Below are 19,480 nucleotides of genomic sequence, written 5' to 3' on the forward strand. Positions count from 1 at the left end.
AGTGGTTTCTGGGTTCTTACACCTTTCCTGTCAATAGAATCAATCCAAGAATTGTGATAGCCTTTCTTCATTTTCTCCAATCTCTGGCCCCTTCTGTCCAAGTTGGCAGCATTTCTATTGAGATGGCTAATTGGAACCATAAGTCACACACCTACTCTTTTTAGCAAATAGTTGTTCAGACATACCCCTGGTGTTCTTCCAGAGTATATTTTCTCAACCCTTGCAATATATATATATATATATATATATATATATATATATATATGCTGAGAATATTCAGAAGCTTCAAGTTCTGGTACCCATTTCTTAACAATTCCTTCTTTGATTTGTCACTTTCCTCTCATATTTTCCTATAAGCAGTAAGGAGAACCTAGGCTGTGCTTTCAATACTTTCTTTATAAATCTCCTGAGTTCAATGTTAAAGTTCATCATTTCAAGTTCTACTCTTGACTCAAGAGAATACAATTCCACCAATATCTCTACTACTTTAAAATAAGGATGGCCTTTCCTCCATTTTGCATCAATATATTCCTCACTTACATCCGAGACCTTACCAAAAGCATGTTCAATATTCACTTTCCTACCAAGAGGTTCTTCAAGACAACTTAGACTTTTTATGTTAAATACCCAAAATCTTTTCAGCCTCTACACACTACCCAATTCCAAAGCTACTTCTATATTTTTAGGTATTTGTCATAATAGTACTCCATTTCCAAGTACAAAAATGTATATTCATTTCTTAGGACTACTATAACAAAGTACCAAAAACTGAGGGACTTGAAGCAGCAGAAATTTATTGGCTCATAGTTCTAGAGATAAATATTCCAAAATCAAGGTGTCAGCAGGGTCATGCTCTATTTGACAGCACTACGAAAGGATCAGTCCCATGCCTCTCTCCTAGCTTCTGGTAGCTTTAGGTGTTTCTTGGCTTGTAAATGTATAATTCCATTCCAAAGCCACCTTCTTCTTATATGTTTTCACATTGTCTTCATTCTATGTGGGTATGTATTTCTGTATCTGTACTTCCCCCTTTTTTATAAAAAAAAAAAGGACATTAGTGGTTTTGGATCCACCCTAATGACCTCAACGTAGTTTGATTACTTCTGTAAAGACTATTTCTAAATAAGGTTACAATCTGATGTATTGAGGGTTAATATGTCAGTATACGTTATTTGGGGGGTACATTTTAATCCTAGGTACCTCGCAGTTGCATAGGATAGCAATGCTTACCCACTGAGAGCAGGTGGCTGTAGTTCTCCAGCATTACATCTTGATACAGGCATCTCTGTGTAGAGTCCAATTGCTGCCACTCCTCTCTACTGAAGTCCACAGTCACATCCTCAAATGACACTGGTATCTGTAACAACACAATCTTGCTAAAGACAACACAATAACAACTAGGGGATAGGGAGAAGAAAGACATTTTAATGGTTTTTCATCATAATGTACCACACAGTATGCAAAATGCATTCATTTCATTATGAGAGTCCACAGTCTTAATCCATTCCAGCATCAACTCAAAAGTTGAAGTCAAGACACATTGGGTCTATCTCTATACCCCATTTTCCTCATGGTGCTGTGAAGACATTTCTTAATTTTAGCATCTTGTGCTAATATGGTGATAAGCTACAAAAAGACAAAAAAGAAGCAATTAAAAACAACTGTGTTAGCTGTGCTCAGTTAAAACTGTTTTCTAAAGGTATGACTCCTATTGTGGACAAGCTATGAAGGGAACCAATGACAATGGGAAAACTGTATGTCTTTACTGGAAGAAGCCATGACATGAGAAGATAGGTCCTAGAGACTACAGAGGCTGCATAAATTGAAGAAACAAGGGTATTAGTAAGCCCAGACCAAAAACCTCAGCTGGGGGATAATTGGTAATATGCTCAAAATTGGCAGATTTAGAGAATTTTAGAGGCATAATCTGGTGAATCACAAGTATCAGTAACTTCCCCACAGGCTAACCTATAATTGCCTTTTGTAGTAGATACTGTTGCTACCTATTCTGAATTTTCTTCTGAAATTTGTCACTTGCTATCTGGTAATAGGTCAATATAGGTTTTATCATTTCACAGTCAGCTTTCGACTTGTTTTTTCTCCCCACAACTTCTATACAGATAGGTCCTATGATGAAGAACATGCTTTCTTACTTTCTTCTAATGCTCCTATAAACTTATTAAAAAAGACCTGCTTACAAATATGCTGTGCAAAATAAAGGCTATTACATGCTCTACTCTAGATGGAGTTTTTGTGGAGCTCCCTACAGAAAAAGTACTTAACTTGGTTAATGGTACCCTCAAAAAGAAAAGGGTATGGCAGAGTGTGGCAGTCTCACACTGTGCTGGAAAAGTTCTCCAAACTGAAATAAGTCAAAACTTCACTTTGACCTTTCAGCCAGAACCACCATCTTCAAGTAATTTGTCAAAATGACAAACACAAAAGGAAAGAGGAGAGAAACCTGATATGTGTTCTCTAGGCCTTTTACAAAACATGAAGTTGTTCCTTTGGCCACATATATGTGAATCTACCATCATAAGTAAAATAAAGCAAGAATGTATATGTGTTAGCTAGAGGAACAGAAAAAATAGTGGAGTACAAATAAACTATAGAGGAAAAACTTTGCAGACTATGGTACTGAAGCCAGAATAGTTCAAGGATGAGGAAGTACAGAGGTTAATGGAACAACAAATTCATTTACTTCTCTAAGATCTTGCACAAATCTATATAAGTTGTCCTACTTCATCAAATATACCTTCCCGTACTAGAAATATGGGAGTATTACAGGCTGAGTGCCATTTTCCAATTATTCTTGCTTTTTCTAATTCTTTTATCATTGGTTTTATCACTTCTAATTGAGCTCTCAACAAAGGATATTGTTTTACACATGGTCATAGCTTATCCTATTGATAAGCTACTTTTATTGATTTTATGTCTTGAATGAAACCAATATCATTATTCCCTGGGGCCCAAAGTGATTTTTTTTAAAGAAAATCATTTTTATAGCCACAGGCCTTTATTTTTTTAACATTAATTATGCCATGAATTCATAGGAAATAGATTTCAGTAGCTCAGGCTCCTTTCCATTTGTTCTCACAAAACGTGCTTCTCTGAACTCATGTATCTTTCTCTTTGAGTTCCTTCTTTTTCTGATCATTCTCCTTCACATGTTTCAAGAAGCTGTCTCGGCTTTTAGAGTGCTTAATATGCTCGATACACATTCTCTTGGCAAGAATCGTGCACTTAACTTGCTTGTTCACCACAATGCCAACAGCATGCTGGGTAACATTTTAGACTCTCCCAGTTTTGCCATGATAACATTTGTAGGTCATTCATTTTTGAACAGTACCCATTCCCTTACTATCTACAGACTAACAGTTTATTTCTCAGTTTTTCTGGATGCTGTGGCAATGGGAATAGTTAGATGCCTTCCAGTGGTGGCTCCAACGGTAGCACTTAATTTAAAGTATGAAAAGACCCTTATCTTGGGTCACTTGACATTTCTGTATGCCCCTCATGCTATGTCAGCTATCTTACAAATGCATAAGACCCAGAATTTATTAATGTGCCACCTGACTAATTATGAACAAGCATCACTATCCAATCCTAATCTTGAACTTGGAAGATACAAACTTCTAAACTGTTAGTCTTTTTATAAGATCCTTAGCAAACAGAAAACCATGAGTCTACCATGGTAATAGAAGAAAACAGTAGGCAGAAACTGGATTTTTCTGACGTTCCTATTCAAAATGCATAGTTGATAATGTTTACCCATGGATCATATACCCAGATGAAAGGGGTCACTCTTAGGCTTTCTATGCTGTGGTGACTGCTCAGTAAATCTTAGAAGTTCATGATTTGCCTCGAATCAGCACAAGTTGCCACATAAATAGCAGCTACTAGAGCTATAATTCTTAGTTCAGGATTTAAAGTCAATCAGTCTATTAATAGTAAATATGTGCTTGTTATCTGGAAATAATGGGATTCTTGTCTTCAATAGGAACTAAAACATCTCATGGTAAATTAATATCTGGGTTGTCAAAGGCCTTACAACTGCCTACTCAAGTATCAATAACTCACAGTAGAGCCCACATACTGCAGAATGATGGAGATTCTAAAGGCAATGAGTTTTCTGACAGAGCTTCAAAAAAAGCTGTTTAAAAAAGTTACTTCAAAAGGGGATTTTAAAGACATTGTACTCTCATTCTACCTATCAAAAGATGAACTTATCCCAAACATATTAAAGAGATGGGCTATTTGTCAACAGAAGTCTCTACAGACTACTTCCAAAGTAAGTGCTGAATAGTTTGTCCTATCAACAGTGCTAGGAATTTTGTGGAAGCTGCATTTCACAGAATCAATGTCAATAGATGGTAGGTTTTTATCTAGTTATGGTGTGTATGCTGTCAGAATGGCCTTAGTTTCAAAAGGTAATGCTCAGGCAGTGGTAAAAGGTTCTCTAAATAAATACAATTCCTACCTTTGGGATATTAGAGCAGATTGAATCAGAGGAAGCCATTTAATTTCCATTGTTGCTCGGGAATTATGCAAATGTTTGCAGAATTCTATAAACTATCATATGCCCTATAATTCTCATTCCTCTGAACAAGTGGAACAAATGAATCAATTTATTTAAAAAAAAAAAAAAAAGCTCACTGGCCAAGATTCTGTGACCTTCTGGGGAAAAAGTGAACTACAATGTTACCACTAGCCTTGTTAAAAATTAGAGCAATCCCTGCTATCAAGTACAGTGTCACTCCCTTTGAATTTATTGAAGCTCTATGATTTGGAATCAAGATATAATTAACTGTGCCCAAATTAATTAAATCCTCTCATGATCAGGTACAATATTTAAAAGGTTTCTCTCTTCCCTAGAAACCCTGAGACACAAAGTCATTAGGACCTGGAAGGATGTGCTGGAAGAAGTCTGCTACCCCTATCAATCCTTAGATTTCATCTGTATGCAAATATATACACTAAAAGATCCAGTTGAGAGGGCCTTTTCAAGTGCTGCTGATCACCCATTCTGCTATCAAAGTAAGAGAAAATAGAGCTGGATTTATGCTTTCTTTGTGAAACCAACACCTCAGAAGGACTAGTCTCACAAAGGACTTGGTCCTTGAGTTTTCTAAAGTAACTGATACAGATATTGAGACTCAAGTGAAAAAAGATACTCTGGCAAATTTATTACTATTCTCATAGACTGCCTTGTTGTTCTGTTCACAGTATGGTAATTTCAACTTCTTAAGAATTATATTTAAGCCAGGTATAGTGGCACATGCCTGTAATCCCAGCTACTCAGGAGGCTGAGGTAGAAGGATCATGAGTTTGAGGTCAGCCTAGGCAACACAGTGAGACACTATCTCAAAAAAAAAAAAAAAAGAAAGAAAAACTATTATCACATCTTACTAGAAAACAAATCTGTTATTTGTTTTATTGCTTTTTTCTGTACCCCTAGTCATGGTAGAAGCCTGGCAGGAATAGGAACAGGCACAGCTATACCTCTTTTGATATTGAGACTTTGAATAACAGTCTTTAAAAAAATGGGATATAAGGCATCTGGAGGGCTACTCTTTAGGCTTTGTTTGGTAAGACTTTATAAGGATCTATAAAATAATAATCACTTGGAAGATCAAGCTCTAAAGACAAGACAATAATCTGTCAAATTAATGTACGAGGAAATGAGATGTTTTGCACATTGCTAATCAAGAATGTGCTTTAAACATTCACCACTGGTAAGATATATAATTTTACACTGACTTTTATAATTCACCCTATGATAATTTTCATAATTGCTTTGCTTCACATTTTACTATATGTTTTCTAGATCTTTAGATGGCTGGCTATAAACTGCCCAAAAAAAGGCAGAAATGGTGGGTGATGACACAATTAGATAATTGTAGTATTACTCCAAAAGAAGGGAAAATTGTGAGGGAAAAAGTTGAATTTTCCCTATTTCATAAAGGGAAAGAGAGACCCCCTTTTTCTTTCACTAGAGCTTTTCCTTGAGAAAACTTGCTTTGTAAATCTTTCTTTTGCCCCTTAAAAATGTTAACAGATTGTTTGGGATGCACAATGCATTCTGGTTTAATGCTTTCTCAATAATAAAACTCTTTTCTTTCTACTCTACATTGTAGAGAGGACTTCTGGGGTTGCCAGGGAATTTTATTTTTAAATTTTTCCCCCAACATACAACCATGCTGATTCTGGCTACTGCTTTTTTTTCTGTAATAGGTCTTGTGGCTTCTGCCAGCACACTTGAAACTGTGGCAAGACCTCTTGTTAGCTTGTAAGGTGATATCTCAGATTCTTCACAGTTTTTGAGGTGATGGGTGCTGAACCCAGGGTCTCACACATGCTAGGCAAGTCCTCTATCACTGAGCTACATTGCCAGCCTTTCACAGATGTTGATACTGAGAGCAAAGACCAGTTTGTATTCAGGTAGCAAGGCCTTCAATACACATTTTCAGCTCTCTCCCAGGGGTTCTGAGTACCTTACATTTAACACCAGTGAGTGCATCAGGCATCAATATGATTGCCTCTATCCCCAATGGCCAAAATTGTCACTATATAGATCAATTCCCTTGGTTAGTATTTTAGCCCATATTCTATAACAGTATTCCTTTGGGTAATTTATGAATGAAAGAGTTTTATTTTGCCTCATGGTTCTGGAGGGTGGGAAGTCCAAGAGCATGACACTGGGATGTGCACAGCTTCATGCAGCTTCAATTCATGGCAAAAAGTGAAAGGGCAAGTGGGTGCATGTGGAAGAGACAAAACACATGGGCTGGGGTTGTGGGTCAGTGGTAGAGCACCTGCCTAGCACGTGTGAGGTACTGAGTTCAATCCTCAGCACCGCATATAAATAAGTAAAATAAAGGTCCACTGACAACTAAAAATATATATTAAAAACACAAACACAGGGGTTAACCTTGCTTCACAACATCTGGCCCTCACAGTAACTAATTCAGTGCTGTGAGAGTGAGAACTCACTCCTGTAAGACAGCATTAATTGATTCGTAAGGGCCCTGAAACCAGACCCAAACACCTCCCACTAGGCCCCACCTCTCAACACTGCTGCACTGAGGAATTAAATCATGTGAGTTTTAATGTGGACAAACCATATCCAAACTGCAATTAGCAAGTTAGAAACCTCGATCTCAGTGTTTCTGACTGTGGCATTAGCATATCATTGCATCAGTGATGGCATTAGTATGCCATCACAGGTGGCTAGTAAACCCTGACAAAGTTTGGTGGCCTGCTCACCAAGTCAAGCATCTAAAATTTCTGGGTGGACTGCTAACACTCTATCCTTCTTGCAGTCAAGGAAAATCTTCCACCTGTTTGAAACTCATACAAAATGGAAGCCCTAAAAGAGACCATACTGACACTTTGGATATGGGAGACAGTGAGTGCATGCCTCGCTTGGACACGCTACCTGATCCATTATATTGGCTAAACCACAAACCAATGCCCTTTGAGTACAGTGCAAACCAACAGGCAGTGTATGATGCTGTCCTGAAAGCTCCAATCCATCTTCTTCTCTCTACCCTCAGGGCCCCCAAAGCCTAAATGACCCTGATGAACTACCAGTCTTAATAACTAATGACTCTGCCCAATGGATCTCTTACAAAAGGAAACCCGTAGGGTTTTAGATTTGACCCAGAAGAGCCCTTTGCTGTTTTGGACTTACCATCCTTATACAGCTACTAGAGACACCCCTCAGGAAAAGCAATTATTAGCTTGCTATTGGCCCTGATTGAAACTGAACACCTGACCCATTGGTGGTCTTGTGACTCTTCAGCCTGACAATGCTATTTTGGCATAGACTTATTGAGACTCAACGACTAACAAGGTGGGAAGAAACCAAGTCTCACTTGTCAAAAGAAAATAGTGTATTCAAGCTGGCCCAATCCCAGCCACATCTTGGCTTTCCATGAAAATGGAACAACTACTCCTTTGAGGGAAATTTTATTTCCCACTCTGCCAACTAGCACAAGGCTGCTGGACAAAATGGGGTCCTCAATTCAAAAAGGTTCCCCTAAATGTCTTGATCTCATCCACTAATTATTTGGCTGAGATGAAACTGGGTGGTTTCCACTGGACTGTTCAACCTTAGAAGACCTGGGAATGGATATGGGTGCTCCTCTCAGCAGGTAGAACTCAAGGCCACTTTCCTAACTCTGCCCAGCATTCCCTTTGATATGTATTGATTCTTGAGCTATTGACAGTGGCCCAGCTGTTGGGTCTCCCACTTGAAAGACCACAGACAGGTTAGACAGAGTAGGTATCATGAACTGTAGAAACAAATTGCAGCTACTAATAGAATGGTGTGGGTCATCCATATAGATGCCCATAGTAAGCATCTACTCTGATGAAACTAGAATCTAGATGCTGATTGAGATTTCTCTGCTTTGCTTACTGTCATTAGCACTTGGATCCATCATCACATTGGATACAACAAAGCATCCACTGTCAAAGACTGGGCACAAATTACAGGACCCTATGTTTCTGATCCAGAAGCTACCATTGTATGCCAACCTTGTGACTCCTACAAAATGGCCCACTGTGATGAGGAACAACACATCACATGAGGTGTGGCCCCATTGGTTCCTACTGTGTTAATTACAACATGCTTTAAGTCCCTTCTAAGAGCTTTCAATGAGGCTGTGCCACTATTGACATTTCTTCAGGTTAAACTGTAGCTGTTTCAAACTGCTCAACTAATTTCAGCTGCACACTGTGGCTGTTTTTGGTTTCCCAGACTATTTACAGACTGAAAAATGGCACACCTTTTATTGTAAAAGTCATGCAACAATGGGCTGATAATCAAGATATACTATGAACTTCCATATTCCCTGCTAACCACTGGCATATGGTATTAAGAGTTCAAATAGCCTCTTCAAAAATCAACTAAAAGGCCTGGGGATGTAGCTCAGCAGTAGAGTGCTCGCCCAGTATGTGCAAGGCCCTAGATTCAGTCCCCAGTACCTACCAATTTAAGTAATAAAATAAAATAAAATAAAGTTTTAAAAAATGACTCAGAGGTACTCCCAACTCTGCCTTCTTATACTTTATGCAGTTTGGTCAGTAAATATGATGGACCCCAGAAGGAGACTGTCTTCTTTCAATCATTCCCTTGACAATGATAAAAGCAAAGAACAATGAGGGTCATATGGACATATTTTGAAACCTTGGGATTTTGTTTGGAACATTTCTGGGTATAATCTTTCTTCCCCTAACAGCAATCCCACACTACAGTGGTGAATAACCTACTGAGTGGCAGCCCAGCCAAAAAGAAGCTTAAGGGACTGAAATTTAACTCTGATCTACCACCTGGATTCTCTGGTTCCAAGGACATTGCCCTAGATCATAAGGATAATTACCACTTGGTTCAGTACACTACTTGCTGTGTCCCCCTACAGTGACCCAAATGGGCCAAGGTGCAGAACATAACAGATCTCTGTAAATTTATAAAAATGCTCTGTCCCACTTGTACCTCATCTGTTCAGATAAAAGGTCTAGAAACTAGTAGGGGATTATTGGGCAGAAAATGTGAACTTATAGCTACTACAGTGGACCACAGTGATTTTGCATCAGTGAAAGGAAGGCAACAACCCACTGTCAAAGGAGGAAACCCCAGAAGGTAGCAGAGAGAAAGAGAGAGAGAGAGAGAGAGACAGACAGACAGACATTAAAGATCTCTCTTTCAGAACCACCCCTGAAGCCTTCCTCACAAAGGAAATTGCCCTGGTAATCTCCCCCAAACTGTTGCAAGGACCTTAAATAACTGACTATGGGATTTTCCAACAATCTCCACTCCAACGGAGGGCTCTGGCTCCCACATCTCACATGCAAAACATTGTCAACTCCCATAAATGGTTTCCCCAACCCCTTCCCCACAGCGATCACTCAGTAATTCTGTGGGGCAGAACACCATGTTGCTGGGGCATGGACATGTAAAACCAGTTGGAATAACTGCCTTTAGGCAGTATCTCCAATAACAAGAATTAGACTCAAGTTTTCAAACATATGACAACTCTTGACAACACTGAAATTCACCTGAGCCATGAAAATGGTTACAGTAAAGAAATCCTCTCACCTGTTTGTGTTCCTTCTTGAAAAATGATTTATCATAAAAGACCATTCTTCCCCATGTGACTTACCTAAGGCTTGCTGTCCACTCTCTGTCATAAAACAGACTCTTGAATGACTCCACTGTCCACTTATGTAAAGGCCAAATACAGACCTTTCCCCTTTTGCTTGAACCTGTGGACAAGGCCTGACACAGACCCTCCAACTCCCCCTTTTTGTGTCTCATGAATAATTAACCAAGCTGTTGTCTTCCTGAAACAAACTAGACACAGAGGTAAATATTTTCTGATCAGTTGAGATTTCCCTATTTTCAAAATCAATATCCCCTGTAATAAATATCTCTACCTATAATTTGTCTGTTCTTCCCTACAAAACTATAAGGCAAAACTACCCTGTCATGAACTCCAGTGACTAATCTAGGGTGCTCTCCCTATTATAATAGCCTTAATAAAATCAATTTTCTTACTTTATCATTTTTTGTGTTGGACAGTTTGGTGCCATGAATTGAATAGAACTAAAAACTCGCTTCCAGACTCCCTCCCCACCCAGGTTCTGGGGCCTCTCCAGTTCACCATGATCCTTCCCTGACTGGTGATTTGGGGATCCATAGTGAGTCTGGCCTCTGATCTATGAGTTCTGGACACAGTCCATAGTAGCATGATAAGGATGCAATTCTTTGAGTACTCTTTTGGTTTTCTTTTGTTTGTAGATTTTGTTTAATCTTTGTACTCATTGTAAACTCTCAATCCAATTCTCGACCACTTGAAAACAATTCTTGCTAATTATATTGCTATATAATTTCAGTTTGTTACCTCAAAAATGGCATAATTTTACAAAGGACCACTTAGAATTCCAATGGGCCCTATGCAGCCCTGACATCTTCCTAAACTTATTAATTTGCAAAGTACCCCAAATCTTGAGGCTGTAAGATCTCATCTCACCAGTGGTCAGATGATGATGATGATGATTTTGGTACAAGGCTGAAAAATGAGAAAATGTCTCCAATCTATTTGAAACTGTATAGTTCCTTAAGAACTGTTTCTGTCACCTCTGGGTCCTCCTGCTCTGCTTTCACTCTTAACTAAACCTCACAATCCTTTCCTTATACAGGTGAGGAAAGGACTTTGAGGTTTAGTTAGTGGCACCTTCCACGTGTGCCACTCCAGCCCTTGCCCTAACTACTATTCCTCTATATTCTGCAGATACCTTTGCCCACCCCCCCCCCACTCCTCCTCTTTACCTTCTCTGGCTCCATTAAATTCTCCTGATCCCATAGCTCCATCCTAACCTGTATTATTGGCCTTTTCCACCTGCTGGAAGGTCAATGATTTGAAGACCCACATGAACAAGTATTCTTTAGGCCTTGATCTTGCTCAGATTTACATGCTATTGTTAAAGACTTTCCAGACCCCTGTAAGAATGGGCAATAACTTAGTAATCAATTCAGACTGGTCCTTGAGGTATTTTCTCCTGGACTCCTGATTGATTTGTTTGTTTTTTGTGGTGCTGAGGATGGAACCCAGGGCCTTGTGCACTGAGCTACACTCCCAGCCCTATATAAGGGTAGAGTTTGAGGGGAGCAAATTGCCCTGGCTATTCCCTTCTAATTGCATTAAATTGTAAAGCCATGGGTTTTCATTGTGTTGATTAAGTCTTTTCTGTGGTGAAATTCTTTATAATTTTGAACTAATATGTATATTTAGGAGAGAGGAGGATTTTGCCAATTTTTATTTTTTTTTTTTTTTTTTTTTTTTGTTTTGTTTGTTTTTTTTCTTCTCATTTGAGCGGCCTGGGATTCGAACCGCGGTCCTTCCGCATGCTAGGCGAACACTCTCCGAAATAGGCCATTTCGTCAGCTCCGATTTTGCCAATTTTTGAATAATGTCTCCAAGTTCTGGTTGTAAGTTATTAATGAAGATACTGACCAATGCAGATGTGGTTTAATCTTAAAGAGCAAGACTGGAGTAGTTCCTCCAAATATTTTCTAATCTCTGTCAATAGTTAGACATCAATTCACTTTGTATTCTGGAATCTTATATCTCTAATAACTTTGAGGGGAAAATGTTGGGAATGGATTCTAAAAGCCTCTCTCTTGTGGTTTTTTAACTTGTATGTAAACTTCAGAGAATTCTGTTATTTTTGAAGGTCCATATCAAAGTCCCACTAGCAGTTGCACGAGTTATTATGAATCAAGGAGCTCAGGGATAGGTGTGTAGATCAATAGTAGTTTTTGTCTAGCATGTACAAGGCCCCCTGGGTTCTATCCCCAGCACCCCAAAATTAATTAATTAGTTAAGCTTTACAAAAACCACAGATAGCCTGGGCATGGTAACCCCAGCCACTAAGGAGGCTTAGGCAAGATTATTGCAAGTTCAAAGCCAGTCACAGCAACTTAGCAAGGCACTAAGTAACTTAGTGAGAACCTGTCTCAAAAATTTAAAAAATAGGGGAAGCTGGGCATGTGGCTAATTGGTTAAGCAACCCTGGCTTCAATCCCCAGTACCCAAAAACAAAACAAAACAAAACCCATAGATAGGGATATTTGCACATAGCATTATAAAAGGGGGGAGGAATTGGACTTGGGATTTCCTAGCCCACAAAACGAAACAAGATTTAAAAAACAAAATCCATCTTTCCAGTGACTTTCCTTGGGAGGTACCCTCCCCCTTGTAGCTGTATCTGTCTTAATGGACAAGGGGAGGTAATCATCACCAGCATCATAGTGGACATAATGGTAAAATTTTCCTCCACTAACACCTGATTTTCCCACCACCGTCCTTCAGAGTATGCAAACCATCCCTGTGGTAGGGCTCAATAACTACCATATGACTTGTCTTTATCTAAATCTGTTTCTGTCTCACTATGACCTCTCATTACTCAGCATATCTTTCGGATTAGATCCACTACTCTGATAAGCCCACTGGGAAGAAAACAACTGTTTTATGTGAACCAGTGAGCTATAAAGTCTCTACCTGTGTTTGTATGTATGTTTATGCTTATGTGTCTGTGATTAATATTTTTCTACCTTTGTGGGAAAAACGAACTATTCTGATAATTTCCCCCAAATAGCCTGAACTTCCAATACTTTCAACATATTAAAAAAGGAATTAAAGAAACAAACCCAAATGTTTTGAGATTTACATAAATCTTTGGCAATCAAGACTAATTTAATATTGTGGGTTAATAAAAATAGCCATGTCTTTTGTATTATCAGCACTGTATATTACAAGCATACGTTTTCATCGCAACCAGTTTTATTTTGAATGATAAAGTAGAAGATAAAATATCTCAAGACATTATTTCTAAAGAGAATTGTATCTAAAATGCTGATTCTATTGTGTGTGTGTGTGTGTGTGTGTGTGTGTGTACATGCATGTGTGCGAATGCACAGGGGTATATATATATGTGTGTGTGTGTGTGTGTGTATACACAAACATACATACATATGTATTCTGATCATGTAAAATGCAATTCACTGTGCATCACAGTCAAAATCATTTTTAAAAAATTCAATGAACCTTTTGAAAAACAAGTTTGAAAGACTCTGCTCTATTTGCTAGCTTGCCTTGGAGGACAAGGAAAGCAACAGGCTGCAATGTCATTTTCCTTTAGATAATATATTTGCTTAAAAAATCCAGAATGTCTGGTTAAAGCCTATGAAGTCATCATTTTCCTCTGTCCATCAAGGATTATATAAGGGAGCTTTGCACCACCTAAGTGCTCCATGAACAATGACCACCTCACCTTTCATTCCAAATTACCATTGATCCCTAGTTCACTGTTTTTCCCCAATTCCCCCTGCAGGCTTACCAACTGTGATTATTCCTGGCAATACTGGTCCATGGCACCAGTGGGAAAAAAAATGAAATCCAAAAGTTAAGTCAGAACTTTCAGGTGATTTTCTAGATAAAAAATTGACAATGAACAAAAAAGTGCATTACATATTCAAGATGGATATAGTCTTTCTAAATGTATGCATGTATGCTGATTGAATAAGGTAGCACTAGACATTCAAGATTATAAAAAATATAAATTTCTATCTAACCAAATCGAATCATTATTTTGACAAACTTTAAAAATAATTATGTTTAGTGGTATATCAGTTTGAAGACTGTTTACAGTATGTTTAGATAACATAAAACCTTGGACTTATTAATGGTTAATTCATGGTTAATTAATGGTTATTCATTAGATGCCTATGTAATTTCTAAGCTAGAAATAATTAAGCATGATTTTAAGTTTCTACATCTTTTGCATCTTACTTTTATATGGTATAGAAAGTATTATGGTTTGGATCTGGAATTCCCCCAAAGTCTGTGTTCAGAGGTGGGGTTTTTGGGAAGTGACTGGATCATGAAGGTTCTGGCCTCATCAATGGATTAATCTATTGATGGCTAAATGGTCTACTGGGAGGTGGGGACTTAGAAGAAGTAGATCACTGGGGGCATGCCATGGAAGGGTTTATCTTCTCTCCAGCCCTTTCCTCTCTCTCTCTCTCTCTCTGCTTTGTAGCTGCCATGACCTGAGCATCTTTCCCCTACCATGCCCTTATGTTATGATGTTCTGTCTCAAATCAGGCTCAAATCAATGGATGCAGTAGACCATAGGCTGAATCCTCTGACTGTGAGCCAAAGTAAGTATTTTACCCTGTAAGTTGGGTCTGTCAGGTATATGGTCACAATGACAAAAAAGAGGACTAACAGAGAGGCTATATATATTTGGATTGGTTCAGTTTTGCCATTTTGAGAGGTTTTACTACAGTTTGAGTATTCCTTATTCAAAATATTTGGGACCAGAAGTATTTCAGATTTCAAAGTTTTTCAGATTTTGAAATATTCGCATGGACTTTACAAGTTGAGCATCCTAATTTAAAAATATAAAATATAAAATGCTCCAAAATCTAAAGCTTTTAAAACATCACATCAGTGCTCAAAACATTTCAGATTTTAGTACCTTTTGGATTTGGGATTTTTGGATTAGGGTGCTAACGTATGCTATATATAAAGGTGGTACATGACTATAGTCCCAGCTACTTAGGAAGCTGAGGGAGGAGAATCTTGGCAATTTAGTGAGCTCTGCATCAAGATAAAAAAATGTAAAATATTTGGAGATGTATCTCAGTGGTAGAGTACCCCAGTACTACAAAACTTTTAAAAAGGATATGTATGGCTATTTTAAAAATTGTAAATCAATGTTCATAAACTCTGCTAATCTGTAACAAAATGCTGGTATATGACAGATAATCTATAATTATTAATAGTTCCTAGTTTTCTCTGTGAAATAGAAGTTACTGTGTTTAAAAGCTGTAATCAATATGTGTAAGTAAGGCTCTGCTAGGACAGATAGTGGCAGAGAGACATAACTTTGTATATAGGTATGCAGGATATATTTTTGTTAAGGAAAAAGTGAATAACTGTGTCCTAAAGTAAAATGACTAAAGTTCCAGAATGAGAAAGAATCAAGTGCAGGAAAGAACCTGAGTGGATACAGAAAGTTGCAAACAAAGGAATTTTATTTGCCATGGTCAAGGTTTACTAAGGTTTAATAGGTTTATTTATACATTCTAAAAAAGAGTTTTATCATCAAATATACTGATACCAAACTAGAATTTGGTTTTCTCTCTGTTAAAATTATGTAATCCCTGTAATCTTGCTTCTTTGTTTGCTCTTTGTCATATTTCCACTTATTTTCCATTGACCTCTAACCCAACTATCTCCTTAAGAATCAACATGCTTGGGCTGGGGTTGTAGCTCAGTAGTAGAGTGCTTGCCTAGCACATTTGAGGAACTGGGTTCGATTCTCAGCACTACATAAAAATAAATAAATAAAATAAAGGTATTGTGTTCATCTACAAATAAAAATATAATAAAAAAGGAACCAACAGCTGCAAAGTCTTTGCCCTTCACAGTGTTCTCTGTCTTCTTCCTCATTTACATACCCACCATAAAAAGCGGGTGACAACATTCCCTGGTTTGGTTTTTAACTGTTGCACCCTGTCTGCTTTTCTTTCTTCTTTCTTTCTTTCCTTCATTACTTCCTTCCTTACTTACTTCCTTCCTCTCTTTTTCTCCCTCCCTTCCTTCCTTCATTTATTTATTCATTTACTTTTAATTTATTTATATTTGCAGTGCTTGAGGATCTAACCCAGGGATTCTTGCATGCTAGGCAAGCGCTCTATCACTGAGCTACACCCCTAGCCCTGTTACTATCATTCTCTATCTCACTAGTTGTTTGATGTATCATCCACCAACTGACTCCAGGACTGACATCTAACTGCCACTTCCCTGAGCGCACCCCATTTCTCCTCACTGATCCATCTGAATATTTAAGTAACCTGACATCATCATCCCAACTCTTGGCACATACTAACTAGAACTTATCTCCTGACATACTTATTTTGTCTCTTGAAATCTCCGAACTCCATAACTCTACTACCTCAGGATCAGTCATAGGCAAAAACAGCAGCACCTTTATCCTTGTAAGTACCATTTCATTCTCTATCACTTTCAGCAAATCACACGGACATTGTTTAATTATACACAAAGACTCTGCTCCCCTGAGATGTCCACCCAGGTTAACTACAACCATCATGGATTATTCCCACGGGGGCCTGTGACCTCCATGATACAATTTTTATGTAGCCAGTCATTCTACACCTCCTTCCCACAATAATCTTTCCCTTTTTTCAATGGGTTTATTGGAATGTAATCCATCATAAATGGCGGAGCATCTATATAGGATCCTGACTATGAGATATATTCCAAGATTACTAATTCTTCTCCTGTTTATAATTGTATGCCTTGCAATCAGGCACACATCCTGCCTGGAGTCTTAAATGCTACTATGCAGCCAGTGTTGACAAATGATTCAACGACATATTGCAACCCAGCAGACCTGAGAACAACCACACTTCCAACTTTACATGTGGAGATGAAATTTGTACTGACAATGGTGTAGACCTGGGCATCTTCCATAGCCTCATTTCTAGACATACTTGTTCAAGGTCAACCTTATGGCTGTATGGAAGAAGAGGGAGCCTGGCAATACTGAATCATATCTGAGCTCTGAAAAGAGTGACAACTAAGAAATCCCATAAGGCTAACTGCAAAGGACCACATTCCCTCATGTGAATTAGATAAGGTTTGCTGCCCACTCCCAGGTTTACTTGTGGCAAAGCCAAACAGCTTTCTCATTTTGCCTGAACCTGCTGAAAGAACTCCTATAGACCCTCCAACTCCCTGTTTTTGTCTCATGAATGGTGAACTAAGGTTAAAAGTTTGCCCTCCTGAAATTGGCCACAGAGATAAACATTTCCCCCTTGGTTAACAGGGACTTCCCCTGATTAAAACACACACACACAACAACCCTGGTAAGTCTCCCCCTGCAAAAGTGTAAGGCAAAACCACCCCGTGGAGATACTCTAATCTCTAGATCTGGGGTATTTATTCTCCCAACTCATCCTGAATAATTTCAATTTCTATATTTGTTTGTTTTATATATGTAACAGTTAAAGAATATCAGCTGGCTGAGAGTTCACATTGGAGGTATTCTCACACTATATCTCCTTTCACAAAAGTAAAAGTAAAAAAAATAAGAACAAAAATACTAAAAAACATAAAAGCTTTTTGATTTTTTTCAAATATAGAAGAACAATGAAGACCTTTCTAGTTATGAAAAGAAAACTTGGAGGACACAAAATATTGATAAACTTGGTGTTGGGGCAGAGTGCTTGCTGAGCATGTGCTCAGGATCAAAAAGAAAAAGAAAAAAAAGACTGATAAATTCAGTTAGATGAAATGCATGAAGAAAACAATAAAATTTTCATTTAAAAGATAAATGAGGGGCTCATTTGCTCAGTGATAAAGCAATTGCCCAGCATGCATGAGGCCCTCAGTTCAATCCTCAGCATCCCCTCCACCCAAAAAGACAAATGAGAAGTTGCAAAAAAAAAGTTTGTGGCACATTAAACAAAGAAATAATGCCTTTGATATATAAATAGAAACAACCTGATAGAAAAATCAGCAAAGGAAACTTAAAAGCTGTTCAGTTGGTAGCGACTAGGGGTAGGGGCTTAGGCCAAAGATCACAAATTTGAGGACAGCCTCACCAACCTAAGGAGGCCCTAAATAACTTAGTGAGACTGTCAAAATAAAAAATAAAAAGGGTTGTGGCTCAGTGGGACTCAGTGATTAAGCACTTCTGAGTTCAATCCCTGGTACCAATCAATTGATCAATCTCAGAAAACAATAAGTAGCCTCTTTAAACATAATCAAATATATTCAGCCTCAGTCATAAGACAAACTAAATCTATACTGATATAGCATATATTAATCCATCTGATGGGTCAAAAAGTAAAACCAAATATAACAAGGCACTGTGTTGTCTCGGGTATGGTGAAGGGAGGCACTCTTTTAACTGATACGATCTATAAGGCAGGTAATTTTGCCCTATCTATCAAAAATGAACATCATTTATCCTGTTAATTCTACTTGTAGAAATTTATTTTTAAACATAATTTCCCTTGTCTTAACCTAGGTATGTATACAGATATTCACTGCAGCATTATGTGTAACTGAGAAAGATTGAAAATACCTTAAGTGTCTATTAATTTTAATAAAGGACTGTTTAGTATATTTTGTTACATCCATATAATAGAAAAAGAAATGATCACCAAGTTTTTAAAAAATTTTTAGCTGCAGATGGGCACAATGTCTTTATTTTATTTATTTATGTGATGCTGAGGATCGAACCCAGCACTCCACACATGCGAGGCAAGTGCTCTACCACTGAGACACAACTCCAGCCCACCAAGATTTATTTTTAAGTGAGGAAATCAAGTGTTGGAAGTTGTTGATTTATTTTTGTTTTTTTTTCTTGGTGCTGGGAATTGAACCCAGGGCCTCGCAAATGTGAAGTGCATGCCCTGCTGTTGAACTACACCCTGTCCTGGAAGTTCTATATGCTAACATTTGGGTTTAAAATGGACATAGGGTATTTCACAATGAGGTGTTGTATATTTCAAAATAATTAGAAGAGAGGTTTTTGAATGTTTTTACCATAATGAAATGATAAAATGCATGAAGTAATGGATACTCCAACTACCTTGACTTAAGCAATATATAATGTATACAGATATTGAGATATCAAAATGGCACCCCATAAATATGCACAATTAAAATATCTCAACTAAAAATTAATTGGATATAGGAGCTGGACATTGTGGTTCATGCCTGTAATCCCACTAACATAGAAGGCTAAGGCAGGAGGGTAGCAAGTTCAAAGTCAGACTCAGCAACTTAGTAAAATCCTGTATCAAAATAAAATTTAAAAAAATAGAACTGGGAATGTAGCTCAGAAGTAGAACACCTCTGGGTTAAATCTCTAG

The 19,480-nt window shown here is 38.0% G+C and overlaps 1 protein-coding gene across 2 annotated transcripts in view; it reads right to left on the reverse strand.

Annotated features, from left to right (window-relative positions):
* The window catches only part of ZNF81 (zinc finger protein 81), a 112,088-nt gene that overhangs the window by 64,137 nt on the left and 28,471 nt on the right, over window positions 1–19,480 (reverse strand). For both annotated transcript variants that reach the window (XM_079123515.1, XM_079123514.1), the window contains exon 3: window positions 1,231–1,357. In XM_079123515.1, the coding sequence (XP_078979641.1) occupies window positions 1,231–1,357 (127 nt within the window). The remainder of the gene's footprint in view (window positions 1–1,230; window positions 1,358–19,480) is intronic.

This window comes from Sciurus vulgaris (assembly GCF_902686455.1).
Source record: "Sciurus vulgaris genome assembly, chromosome: X".
NCBI lineage: Eukaryota > Metazoa > Chordata > Mammalia > Rodentia > Sciuridae > Sciurus > Sciurus vulgaris.